This window comes from Mustela nivalis (genome assembly GCF_964662115.1).
Source record: "Mustela nivalis genome assembly, chromosome: 8".
In the NCBI taxonomy this organism is placed as follows: Eukaryota; Metazoa; Chordata; class Mammalia; order Carnivora; family Mustelidae; genus Mustela; species Mustela nivalis.
The window spans coordinates 19,531,434-19,543,938 of NC_139027.1; the positions used below are offsets into that span (position 1 = coordinate 19,531,434).

General features: G+C 39.0%; 1 protein-coding gene across 1 annotated transcript in view; it reads left to right on the forward strand.

Moving 5' to 3' along the window:
- The window catches only part of RAB10 (RAB10, member RAS oncogene family), an 85,213-nt gene that overhangs the window by 45,364 nt on the left and 27,344 nt on the right, over positions 1-12,505 (forward strand). The window contains exon 2 of the mRNA XM_082745218.1: positions 9,919-9,979. Coding sequence (XP_082601344.1) covers positions 9,919-9,979 — 61 coding nt within the window. The remainder of the gene's footprint in view (positions 1-9,918; positions 9,980-12,505) is intronic.

Sequence of the window (12,505 nt, forward strand, 5' to 3'; positions counted from 1 at the left end):
TAGACTTTATTTCCAGAATCCAATGTTGATTTCACATTCAAAATCAATTTTAATTAGCTGACTTAATGGGATAAAGAAGAAAAGTCATAATCATCTTAATAGGTATAGAAAAAGCATTGGACAGAATGCAACCTTATTTGCATCATGATAGCTCAGCAAACTAGGAATAGAAGGACATTTTCTCAACCTACTAAATGATGTACAGTTAACATGATACTTTAATGGTGAAGCTTTCAGTCTAAGCTTTCTCTTAAGGTTCGAGTACAAAACAACATTTTATTAGAGGTCCTAACTGGTAACAATAAGGCAAGAGAAAGAAAGAAATCAGAGGTTCAAAAGTTGGTAAAAAAAAAAAAAGTGCTAAAAAAAGTGCTGTTTATAGACTACCTGATTATGATTACATTCATAGAAAACTCTAAGCACCATCTCCTTCCCCCCAGAAAAGAGCAGCTGGAATTAGGAAGTGACTGTCATAAAACTGCAGGATACAGGTCCATATACAAAAATAGAGTAGGAAGAGGTTGGTTGGGTGATGGACACTGGGGAGGGTATGTGCTATGGTGAGCGCTGTGAAATGTGTAAGCCTGATGATTCACAGACCTGTACCTCTGGGGCAAATAGTATATTATATGTTAATAAAAATAATAAAAAGAAAAACAACAAAAAAATTATATTCTACAGTTAGCAACAAACAATTGGAAAAATGGAACTTTTAAAATATTATTACAATAACATCCTAAAAATGAAATAGGAATAAATTTAACAAAATAATGTGTAAGACCTAGGCACTGAAGACTACAAAATACTGTTGCAAGAACTTAAAGGGGAGCCAAAAAACCCGAGAACTTTATCATCTTCATGGTTTAGAAGGCTTATATCACTACATTCAAACTCCCATCTATGTTTCTTGAACACACCAAGTCTATTACTTCAGATCCTTTGCTCTTAAGTGTTTCCTCTGCCTGCACCACTGTTTTTAGATACTCACTTTGTTTCCAGACCTCCTTGAGGTCTTTGCTCAAATGTCTTTCATTCAGTAAAGCATTCCCTGATTTTTTTTTTTTTTTTTTTTTGTATAAAATAGCTCTCTCCCCATCCCTGTTTATAGCATTTGTGGTTACTAACATTTTTTTTTTTAAAGATTTTATTTATTTGACAGACAGAGATCACAAATAGGCAGGGAGGTAGGCAGAGAGAAGGGGGAAGCAGGCTCCCTGCTGGTCAGAGAGCCCGATGTGGGGCTTGATCCCAGGACCCTGAGATCATGACCCGAGCTGAAGGCAGAGGCTTTAACCCACTGAGCCACCCAGGCACCCCTGTGGTTACTAACATTAAAAAATTTTATTTTAGGGGTGCCTGGGTAGCTCAGTAGGTTAAAACCTCTGCCTTCAGCTCAGGTCATGATCTCAGGGTCCTGGGATTGAGCCCCACATCAGGCTCTCTGCTCAGCGGGGAGCCTGCTTCCCCTTCTCTCTCTGCCTGTCTCTCTGCCCACTTGTAATCTCTGTCAAATAAATAAACAAAATCTTTAAAGAAAAAAAAAATTTATTTTAGGGGCGCCTGGGTGGCTCAGTGGGTTAAGGCCTCTGCCTTTGGCTCAGGTCATGATCCCAGACTCCTCAGTGAGTATGGAGCCTGACATGGGGCTCGATCCCAGGACCCTGGACTCATGATCTGAGCTGAAGGCAGATAGTTAACTAACTGAGCCACCTAGGCATCCCACAAATAAATCTTAAAGCAATTTTTAAAAATTTCATTGTCTGCTCTCTCAGGAGTGTAAATTTCCTGTCAGAAATTTTTTAATTTCCAGGAACTTCTATCTCATGCATTTCAAAAATTAAAATCAGGGAAGTTATATAGCATGCAACAAAATAAAAAATAGATAATTTAATTGGACATCATAAAAATTAAAAGCTTTTGTAACATCAGTGGAATTTAAAGTGAAAAGATAGCCTACAGAATGTAGGAAATAGTTGCAAGTCATATATCTGATGAGGGTCTGGTACCCAAAATATAAAAGAATCCTACAACTCAACAAGAAGCTTGATTAAGAAATGGGCAAAGGGGGTGCCTGGGTGGCTCAGTGGGTTAAAGCCTCTGCCTTTGGCTCAGGTCATGATCTCAGGGTCCTGGAATCGAGCCCCACATCGGGCTCTCTGCTCAGCGGAGAGCCTCCTTCCTCCTCCCTCTCTCTCTGCCTGCCTCTTTGCCTACTTGTGATCTCTGTCTGTCAAATAAAACGAAATCTTTAAAAAAAAAAAATGGGCAAAGGACTTGAATACATATTTCTTCAAAGAAGGTATACGGATGGCCAGGAAGCAGATGCACTGATGCTCACCATCATTAGTACTTTGGGAAATGCAAATCAAAACCACAATGAGGTACTTCTTAATACCCAAACACTATGATGACTTAAAAAAGAAAAAGAAAAAATAAACATTGGCAAGGATGTAGAAAATTGAACCCTCACGTGTTGCTAGTGGGAATGTAAAATCGTGTGTCTGATGTGGAGAACAGTGGTTCCTCAAGCAGTTAAACATTATGTTAAAAATTTGACCATATAACCTAGCAATTCTATTCTTTGCATTCCCCAAAGAATTGAAAAAACACATGCTCACATAAATACCTGTATGTGTGTGTTCATAGCAGTCCTATTCACAAAAGCCAAAAGGTGGAAACATCCCAAATTTTCATCAAGAAAGAAGTGGGGGGGCGCCTGGGTGGCTCAGTGGGTTAAAGCCTCTGCTTTCGGCTCAGGTCATGATCCCAGGGTCCTGGGATTGAGCCCTGCATTGGGCTCTCTGCTCAGCGGGGAGACTGCTTCCTCCTCTCTCTGCCTGGTTCTTTGCCTGCTTGTGATCTCTGACTGTCAAATAAATAAATTTTTAAAAAAGTGTATGTGGCACCTGGGTGGCTAAGTCGGTTGCGTGGCTTTCTTTGGCTTGGGTCATGAGATCAAGTCCTGTGTGGGCTCCCTGTTCAGCGAGAAGTCTGTGTCTCCCTCTGACTTCCCCCCCAACTCCTGCTTGTTCTCTCTCCCTCTCTCTTTTAATAAAAGCTTAAAAAAATAAGCAGATAAATTGTGTATATACATATTAGGGTATATATACATATAAGTGTATATACATTCATAAAAGAATGAAGTACTGATAAATGCTGCAGTGTGGATAGACCTTGAAAACATGCTGAATAAAAGAAGCTAGAGACAAAAGGTCACATGTTGTGTGCATCTATTTATATAAAATATCCAGAATAGGTATATCTGTAGGACAGAATGCAGACATGTTTCTGGGGAGTCATGGGAGGGGATAATGGAAAGCAACTGCTTCATGGGTATGGAATTTCCTTTTGAGGCGATGAAAACATTTTGGAACTAGGTAGAGGTGCTGGTAACACAACATTGAGTGTACTGAATTGTTCATTTTAAAATGGTACATCTTATGTGGATTTTCCTCAGTATTAAATAGGTAAATTAAAAATGGAGTTAAGGGGGGCACTTGGATGGCTCCATTGGTTAAGCGTCCAACCCCTGATTTTGGCCTAGGTCATGATATCTGATTGTGAGATTGAGCCTCCATTAGACACCACGCTGGATGTGGAGCCTGCTTAATTAAGATTCTCTCTCCTCCCCTCCCCCAGTCCCTGCACACCCATGTGTTCTCTCTTTCAAAGGTAATAAAAATAAATTTTAAAAATGGAGTTCTGGAACTTAATATAGGTGAAGGGCCTGTATGGTCTGAAAAAACACATGGAATTAATTTCTGGTTCTGTCACCTGTTAGTTCTCTGACCTTGGGTAGATTAAAGTTTCCTCTCTGGAAAGGGGAACCATCTTGCACTGTTGGTGGGAATGCATACTGGCACAGCCACTCTGGAGGACAGTATGGAGGTTTCTCAAAACATTAAAAAGAGAACTACACTACGATCCAGCAATTTGCATTACTAGGGATTTACCCAAAGGACACAAAAATACAGATTTGAAGGGGTACCTGCATCCCAATGTTTATGGCAGCATTATTAACAAAGCCAAACTGAGGAGAGAGCGAAATGTCCATCAGCTGATGAATGGGTAAAGAAGATGTAGTGTGCGTGTGTGTATAAGTACACACACACAGTGGGATGTTACTCATCAAGAAGAATGAAATCTTGCCATTTGCAATGACGTGGATAGAGCTAGAGTGTATTCTAAGTGAAGTAAGAGAAGGACAAACAGTATGATCTCACTTATGTGAAATTTAAGAAAGAAAACAGATGAACATATGGGAAGGGAAAAGCAAAAGAGAGAAACAAACCATAAGAGACTCTTAATGATAGAGAACAAACTGAAGGTTGATGGAGGGAGGGAGGTAGAGGATCGGCCAGATCCGTGATGGGTATTAAAGAGAGCAATTGTGATGATCACTGGGTGTTGTATGTATGTAAGTGATGAATCACTGAATTTTACTCCTGAAACCAATATTACACTGTATGTTAACTAAAATTTAAATTAAAAAAAATTTTTCCTTTTCTGTAGATAGGCATATTAGTTCTTTTGCAGAGGATATTTTTGAATATTAAATGAGATAGTATATGTGAAGTGCTTAGAACACTTAGTAGTTATCCAGTAAATATTGGCGTTACTGCCTTTTTTTTTTTCTCCTGCTATTGGCTTTTATTTTATTTTTCATTTGTAGAATGGAAATAAAAGTATGGGTTAGGATTGTTCTGAGGATTTAGTACATTAATTCACTCAAAGGACTTAAAACAGTGCCAAGCACATAGTACATTCTCGAAGTGTTTAGTAAACTACTACTGTTATGTGAAAGAATCTTTACAGTAAACTTTTGTATTCTCCATTTTCACTTCTGCATCAAGATGGAGAAACTAATGTCTGTACTGAAAAGTGATCTTTTCAAAATTTATGCTCTTACGACAGAGCTAGAGCTAGGATTAGAATCATGTTTCTTAAATTCCAGACAAAACTGCATTCAAAGGATTGTAGGTATAGGATTCTTATTTCCTTTCCTCATGTGGTGAAAACACATTATTTTCACTTACTAAAAATCACAGATATTGGGGCACCTGGGTGGCTCAGTCATTAAGCATCTGCCTTCTGCTCAGCTCAGGTCATGATCCCAGAGTCCTGGGTTAGGCTCCCTGCTCAGCAGGAGGCCTGCTTCTCCCTCTCCCACTCCCGCTGCTTGTGTTCCCTCTCTCGCTGTGTCTCTCTGTCAAATAAATAAAAAAATCTTCTAAAAAATCACAGATATTATTTACTTATGAGTTGTTAAACTTTGGCTGTCTGGAGTTTATTTCTGATTGCATTAAATACTAAGCGTTGGTGTGTCATCAGAGCTGACCTGCTCTCTGTAGTGCCTAGAAGTTGCAGTTACTCCTCTTGCCACTGGATGGTGCTTCTGCAACATCATTAAGGCAGGTATTTTGGCTGATGTTGTTTCTTATTTTCCTGAGCAGCTGAAAATTGGTAAAAGTTAGATTACAGTAAATTGAAATACTTGTGAGCTGGGTCCCAGGAATCTGTAAAAAACAGAGATTTCCTTTAGAGTGTTTTTACATAAGCAAAACCTAAAAGAGAACCGCTGGTTGGATCAAATGCTCTGATTGCTCTAGTCTGTGGTAATTCAGGAAGTGATAGTGTTGCAGGAGAATCTGGTTATTTCTCCTGGCAGAATCTTAAAAGGTGATAGATTTTCCTAGCTTCTCTTGGGCAGTTGAGCTATTGATTTTGCTCTTATTCCAAAATTTTATCAAAAGCTTTTCCACTCTATCGTAACTTTTCCCATACTTAGTTAGATGTGTGTGTTTTGGGGATTGTAGAAAATACATGCTGGAGTGACAAAGGTATTTACTTGGAAAAAGCAGACCACTGCAAAAGTTGTGTTTGAAGGTGACTGTAAGAGGAAGACTGGAGGGAATGAGACTGCAGGGGTGGCTTAGAGCCATGCTAAAATATGATGGTCAAATTGAAGTGTTTAAATAGTGGAGAAAACATACTTGTAAACCCACCTCTTCCTTTGTTAACCCCCTTTTTTTGGTAAAGATTTTATTTATTTATTTGAGTGAGAGAGAGCCTGAGAGGGGAGAAGGTCAGAGGGAGAAGCAGACTCCCCGCAGAGCTGGGAGCCCATCTCGGGAGTGGATCCCACTGAGCCCAAGGCAGTGCTTAACCGACTGCGCCACCCAGGCATCTGTTCATCCAATATTTATTTCTGTTAATGAAATAGACCAGAATTTTCGAAGTCATATAGTATTTCAAGGCCTGTGAGGACAGCAGCAACAACAAGTCTTTGCCCTGTGTCTACTTGCGTGTTTCCTTTTCCAAACACTTTTTGGCTTTTTTCTCTGTTCTTCAACACCATATTCCTTTAGTCATAGCTTTTAACTTAAACCCCAAAAACTTAACTTCAAAAGTTCTCTTTTGTTATGGGAAATGAGAATCATTCACTTGGGTAACACTGGACACTCCTGGTGTCTTCCGCCCATTTTTAAATTGGATTATTAGTTTTTTGGGGTGTTGAGCTTTAAAAGTTCTTTATTTTATTTTTATTTGTTTTATTTAGGATACTAACCCTTTATCAGATAAGTCATTTGCAGATTATCTTCTCCTTTTCTGTAGGTTGCCTTTTAGTTTTATTATTTCTCTTGATGTGAGGATTTCTTTTACAGTTTTTAAATTATTATTTTCGTGATATCATTCTCTGCCCTTTCTTGAGCTTGTTAGTTTGATGTCAGACTTCCCAGTTTGAAATTTTTTTTTTAGTAGATCTTATTTATTTGACAGAGATCACAAGCAGGCAGAGGCAGGCAGAGAGAGAGGAGGAAACAGGCTCCCTGTGGAGCGGAGTGCCCAATGTGGGGCTCAATCCCAGGACCCCGGGATCATGACCTGAGCCGAAGGCAGAGGCCTTAACTCACTGAGCAACTCAGGCGCCTCCCCCCCCCCCCCCGTTTGAACTTCTAATGTGTCATATATCACATAAATTCCATTCTTTGTCATTTTGCTATATTTCCTGGGAGATCTCAGTTTTCTCTTACAGTCTTTCTGTTGAATATATTGATCTTCCTCCCCCCCCCTTTTGTTTTTAGTTTCCAAGAGTTTTCTGATTAAGGTTAATTTTCCTTACTCCCTTTCTCTCTTTTTTCCCTCGTCTTGTTCTGAGAAGATAAAAGGAGCTGTCTTTTCTCTTTCTCTGCATTGCTCCTGTTTCCTGCAGGTTCTCTTTTTTGGTTTGTTTCAGTTTTGGTATCTCATCAGAACTTTTGTTGTTCATATTTTGGCCTAAGGTTCTAAAAATATGATTGGATACGAAGTGGACAAGTGTGGAACTTGCCAAGTAGTGAGTTTCACCCTAAGGGTGAAATATTTCTGTATCTTTTCTCAGGTACCATTTCACTTTCTCTAGAAAACATCAATTATCTGTTCATTCAAATACTTTTTGAAAGTCTATTTTTTTTGTTAGGCATAGCTCTAGGTGCTGGGAATTTAAATGAATTAAACATAAATGATCCTACCCTTGTGGATCTTATATTTTGGCATAGGGAGACAGACAATAAATAACAGGGATCAGTAGATATATACAGTATATTTGAAGGATGTTAAAGATGAAAAGTAAAGAGGGAGGGTAGGGATTATTAACAGACAGTGGACATGGGATGTGGGACATGGGGAAATGTTGCCACTTAGAAAAGAATAGTGAGGGGAGGGAGCCATAAGAGGTATTCCAAGTTGGGAGAACAGTTGTATGCAAAGGCCTTGAGGTGGGAATCTTGCGCATGTGTGTGGAACAATAAAGAGGTTGATACTCTTAGCTAGATCAAAGAAAGATATTATGTGAGAATTATGTGGACAGGGTGGAAAATAGGGAGGTGGACAGAATGTGTAGGGCCTTATGAACCATTTTAAGAACTTTTGTTTTAATCTATATGAAACATGGATGTGCAGATAGACAATGGTTATCTTAAGTTTGGGGTTCAAGAGAGAGGTCTGGTCTTTGTTATAAAATTTGAGAGTTATCAGTGTATATGGGGAATTTGAAACCATGGAATTAAGGAAAATCACCAAGGGAATGAGTAGAGAGAAGAGTTCACTCCAGTTTTTAGGAAAGTTCAGAGAGATAAGGAAAAACCAGTAATGAAGATTGAAGAATAAATGGCTGAGGTAGACAGTGGAAGTTTTTGTGCAGAAAAGAATAAAGAACTGCTTTAATCACTGCTAATTAGTTTGAGGATAGACAACATTGATTGAGGGAGAAACTCAAGGAGTCTAGGATGGAGGTAGGTGGCTTCAAAAAGCCTAAAATGTAAATTTTCCAGTTGTACCCAGTTTCTGTCTCAAAAGGTGGGAGCTTTCAGAGCGTGTCCTAATTTCACCTCTCGTCAGGGAAGTTTTCTGGAATAGTATTGGTTGTCAGGTTTGTCATTAAGATTAATTAACAAGGGGCGCCTGGGTGGCTCAGTGGGTTAAGCCGCTGCCTTCGGCTCAGGTCATGATCTCAGGGTCCTGGGATCAAGTCCCGCATCGGGCTCTCTGCTCAGCAGGGAGCCTGCTTCCCTCTCTCTCTCTCTGCCTGCCTCTCCATCTACTTGTGATTTCTCTCTGTCAGATAAATAAATAAAATCTTTAAAAAAAAAGATTAATTAACAAATTGTACGCTTAATTGGAATGGTTAGTTTTGTTCAGAATTGGTCTTGACAAGTAGGTCACTGTAGGACAGTTTTCTCAGTAATTCCTAGAGAAACAAAACTATGGGCTGTAGATAAAGTCTGAGGTTTATAAATGCCAGGCACAAGACCGTTCTCTCCTTTTAATTTGGGTATGGGGAACTCAACCCAAGCTGAAGATTGTGGTTGGTTAGGGAGCAGACAGAGCTGGGCAATCCACAATACATCTCTTCATGTCTTTGGAAGCTCTGTGTTCTTAGATGAATAAACATTTAGTCTTTTTATGCCTTCTGAATGAATTCATCCTTTTATCATCACGAAATGACTCTCTTGGGTGCCTGGGTGGGCTCAGTTAAGTGTCTGCCTTTGGTTTGGGTTATGATTCCAGGGTCCAGAAATCAGGTTCTTCATCGTGCTCCCTCTCCTCTTTCCCCTTTCGAGAGCGTGGGAGCGCGGCCTCTCTCTCTTTCTCACTTGTTCTCGCTCTCAAATAAATAAAATCTTAAAAAAGAAAAGAAAAGAAATAACCCTCTTTATCCCTGGAAGTAGTCTTTTACTTTGCAAGCTAGTAAAGGCTATATATTTTTCCTACTAGGAAACATATTTTTATTTTTTTGCATTAAAATATTAGCTATGCTAGGGGCGACTGGCTGGCTCCATTGGTGGAGCATGCGACTCTTGATCAGGGCGACTGGCTGGCTCCGTTGGTGGAGCATGCAACTCTTGATCATGGGGTCATGAGTTCAAGCTCATTGCGTGTGGAGCCTACTTTAAAAAAATTTAGATATTGGGCGCCTGGGTGGCTCAGTTGGTTAAGCAACTGCCTTCGGCTCAGGTCATGGTCCCGGAGTCCCGGGATCGAGTCCCGCATCAGGCTCCCAACTCCATGGGGAGTCTGCTTCTCTCTTTGACCTTCTCGCCTCTCATGCTCTCTCTCACTGTCTCTCTCTCAAATAAATAAATAAATAAATAAATCTTAAAAAAAAATTTTTAGATATTTTAAAGTTTACCTTTTAATTTCCTAATTGTAAAAACTCTTCCTATATGGCTGTTTCTTCTGCCATGTTGGATCTTCTATTACTCAAGTTTGAAATTGGATAATTTGCTCAGAATGTTCTTACTTAGTGACTAACAAGAGCCAAACAAACACAGATACCCAGATTTTAAAAAGTGTGTTTTTATGTTCACTCCATTTAATTTTAGGAGAGCTAAGTTCAAAGCCATAGATACCATTTACCTTTTTTTTTCTGTGTTGTAGGAATAGACTTTAAGATCAAAACAGTTGAATTGCAAGGGAAGAAGATCAAGCTACAGATATGGTAAGTGATGCTGATTTACCAACTTTATATAATCGATTGCCAAGTTCCTGAAGGTTTGGCAGTGAACTCTTTGCTTGTCACCTGTTTAGATTCTGTGAGACTCCTTTGTAAAGCCAGCAGTCAGGTCACCTTCTTTCAGTGAAGAGAAAAAATTATGGACATGGAGCTTCTGATGGCATCAGGAGTACCTGATGGCTCGGTTGGTGGAACATGTGACTCTTGGTCTTGGGGTTGTGAGTTCGAGCCCCATGTTGGGTGGAGAAATTACTTCAAAAATAAATAAATAAATATTAGTTCATGAGATATGAGTGTTTTACCTTTTCTGCTTATTCTAAGAACTTGATCAAGTTATATAACACTGTAAGGCTGTTGTATCTTCATATGTAAAATAAAGATAATACCACTTATCTCAAAAGATTGTTGTTCTAAGGATTACATGAAATAATCTGTATAGAGCCTTTAGCACCATATTTGCTCACACTCAGTATCAAAAAGTTGTTTCTTTGAGAGTCTTAAGCTAAAATACTTGTTTCCTTTAATATGTTTATAATTTTTTATGGATTTTTTTTATTAGTTTGTATAGGATTTGTCCCATAGAAGTAAAATGAAAATCTTTCAATTTGTATTCAAGTATGAATCATAAACTTTAAAATTAGAATAGCAGTATTTGATAGTAAATATTAAGTGTTTTACATATATGTATATTAACCTATTAAATACTCAGATATGTTATTCCTGTTTTTTAACAGCCTTGTTGAGGTATAACTTACATAATAACTGTACATATTTCAGGTATACAGTTTGATGAGTTTGACTATGAAACCATCACAACAGTCAAGATAATGAGCATATCCATCCTTGAGGTCTCTGTAATCTCTCCTTCTTTCCTATTCCTGGGTCCCAAGCATCCATTCTGCTTTCTGTCACTGGAGACTAGTTTCCATTTTCTAGTGTCTTCTTTTGTCTTTTTTTCATGTAGTGTCTTCTTTTGTCTTTTTTTCAGGGGAGGGGGTCTGGCTTCTTTCAGTGTAATTGTTTTTGAAAATTCTCACTGATTTCTGTATCAGTAAGTTCATTACTTTTTATTGCTGGGTAATATTCCATTGTTAAGATACATCACACCCCAGAGCTCCAGGGTGGCTCAGTGGGTTAAGCTTCTGCCTTCTGCTTAGGTCATGATCCTGGGGTCTTGGGATCAAGCCCCACATCGGGCTCTCTGGTCGGCAGGGAGCCTGCTTTTCCCTCTGCCTCTGCCTCCCTCTCCGCCTACTTGTGATCTCGTCTGTCAAATAAATAAATAAAATCTTAAAAAAAAACAAAAACTCTCATACCTCGGTTATTCACCGTAAATCTTTGCTATAAATCTTTGTGTAAGTGTGTATTTTCCGAACTGGATACATTTTGAAATATCTAAGATCTTCAACATGTAGATGGTAGAGCAGGGATGCATTAAATGCTCAGACTGTAGAGTTGAGAGTAACACTGTTAATTATTATACTGCATCCTATAAATAGTACAGTTTGATGATTGATTTTGCTGCTCTTTCCAGTCCTGTCATTTCTTTATTACTAGTCAGTAATTGTGCTAAATTTGAATTCATTGTTATCTTGGGTTTCACTGTAAAAGGACTTGCCATAGAATGGTTATGAGAATGAGTGTGCATGTAAAGCACTAAGAGCAGTGTTTGATATGTGATTAATGTTTAATAATAAATCATAACTATTACTATTTGGCTATCTCCCATTAAGAGGCTAGAACCCTAAGAATAATAACCTTTTATTTTAGGTTATGAACAGAGGTGGAAGTTAGCAAACGAGATTGCAGAGGAGAGTTAGAGAATTAGGAGAGAATAATGGGGACACCTGGGTGGCTCAGTAGTTAGATGTCTGCCTTCAGCTCAGATCACGATCCCAGGGTCCTGGGGGCCCACATTATGCTCCCTGCTCTGTGAGCCGGCTCCTCCCTCTCCCTCTGCCTGCTGTGCTCTCTTTTTCTCTGTCAAATAAATAAATAAAATCTTAAAAAGAAAAAAAAGTGGAGAGAACAATGTCCCAGAATCCAAAGACAGTTTCAAAAAGTTAGGTATTCTCATTGAAAGGGAGCTGCTAATAATAATAATAATTTATATTATTAATATATTGTTATTTTAGAGAGTGCATGTGGGCAAGGGAGGAAGAATCTTTTTTTCTTTGTTAAGATTATATATATTACATATATTACATATATATAATGTATATATGTAAAGATTTTATTTATTTACTTGAGAGAGGGAGAGTGCAAGCAGGGGCTGGGAGGAGGGTCAGAGGGAGAGGGAGAAGCAGACCTGCCCACTGAGCAGGGAGCCCAACACAGGGCTTGATCTGCAGGATCCTATGATCATGACCGGACACTTAACCCACAGAACCACCCAGGAACTCTGAGAGAGAGAATCTTAAGCCGGCTCCGTGCCCAGGGCAGAGCCCAACATGGGCTGTAATCTCACAACCCTGGAATTATGACATGAGCTGAAACCAGGAGTTGGGTGCT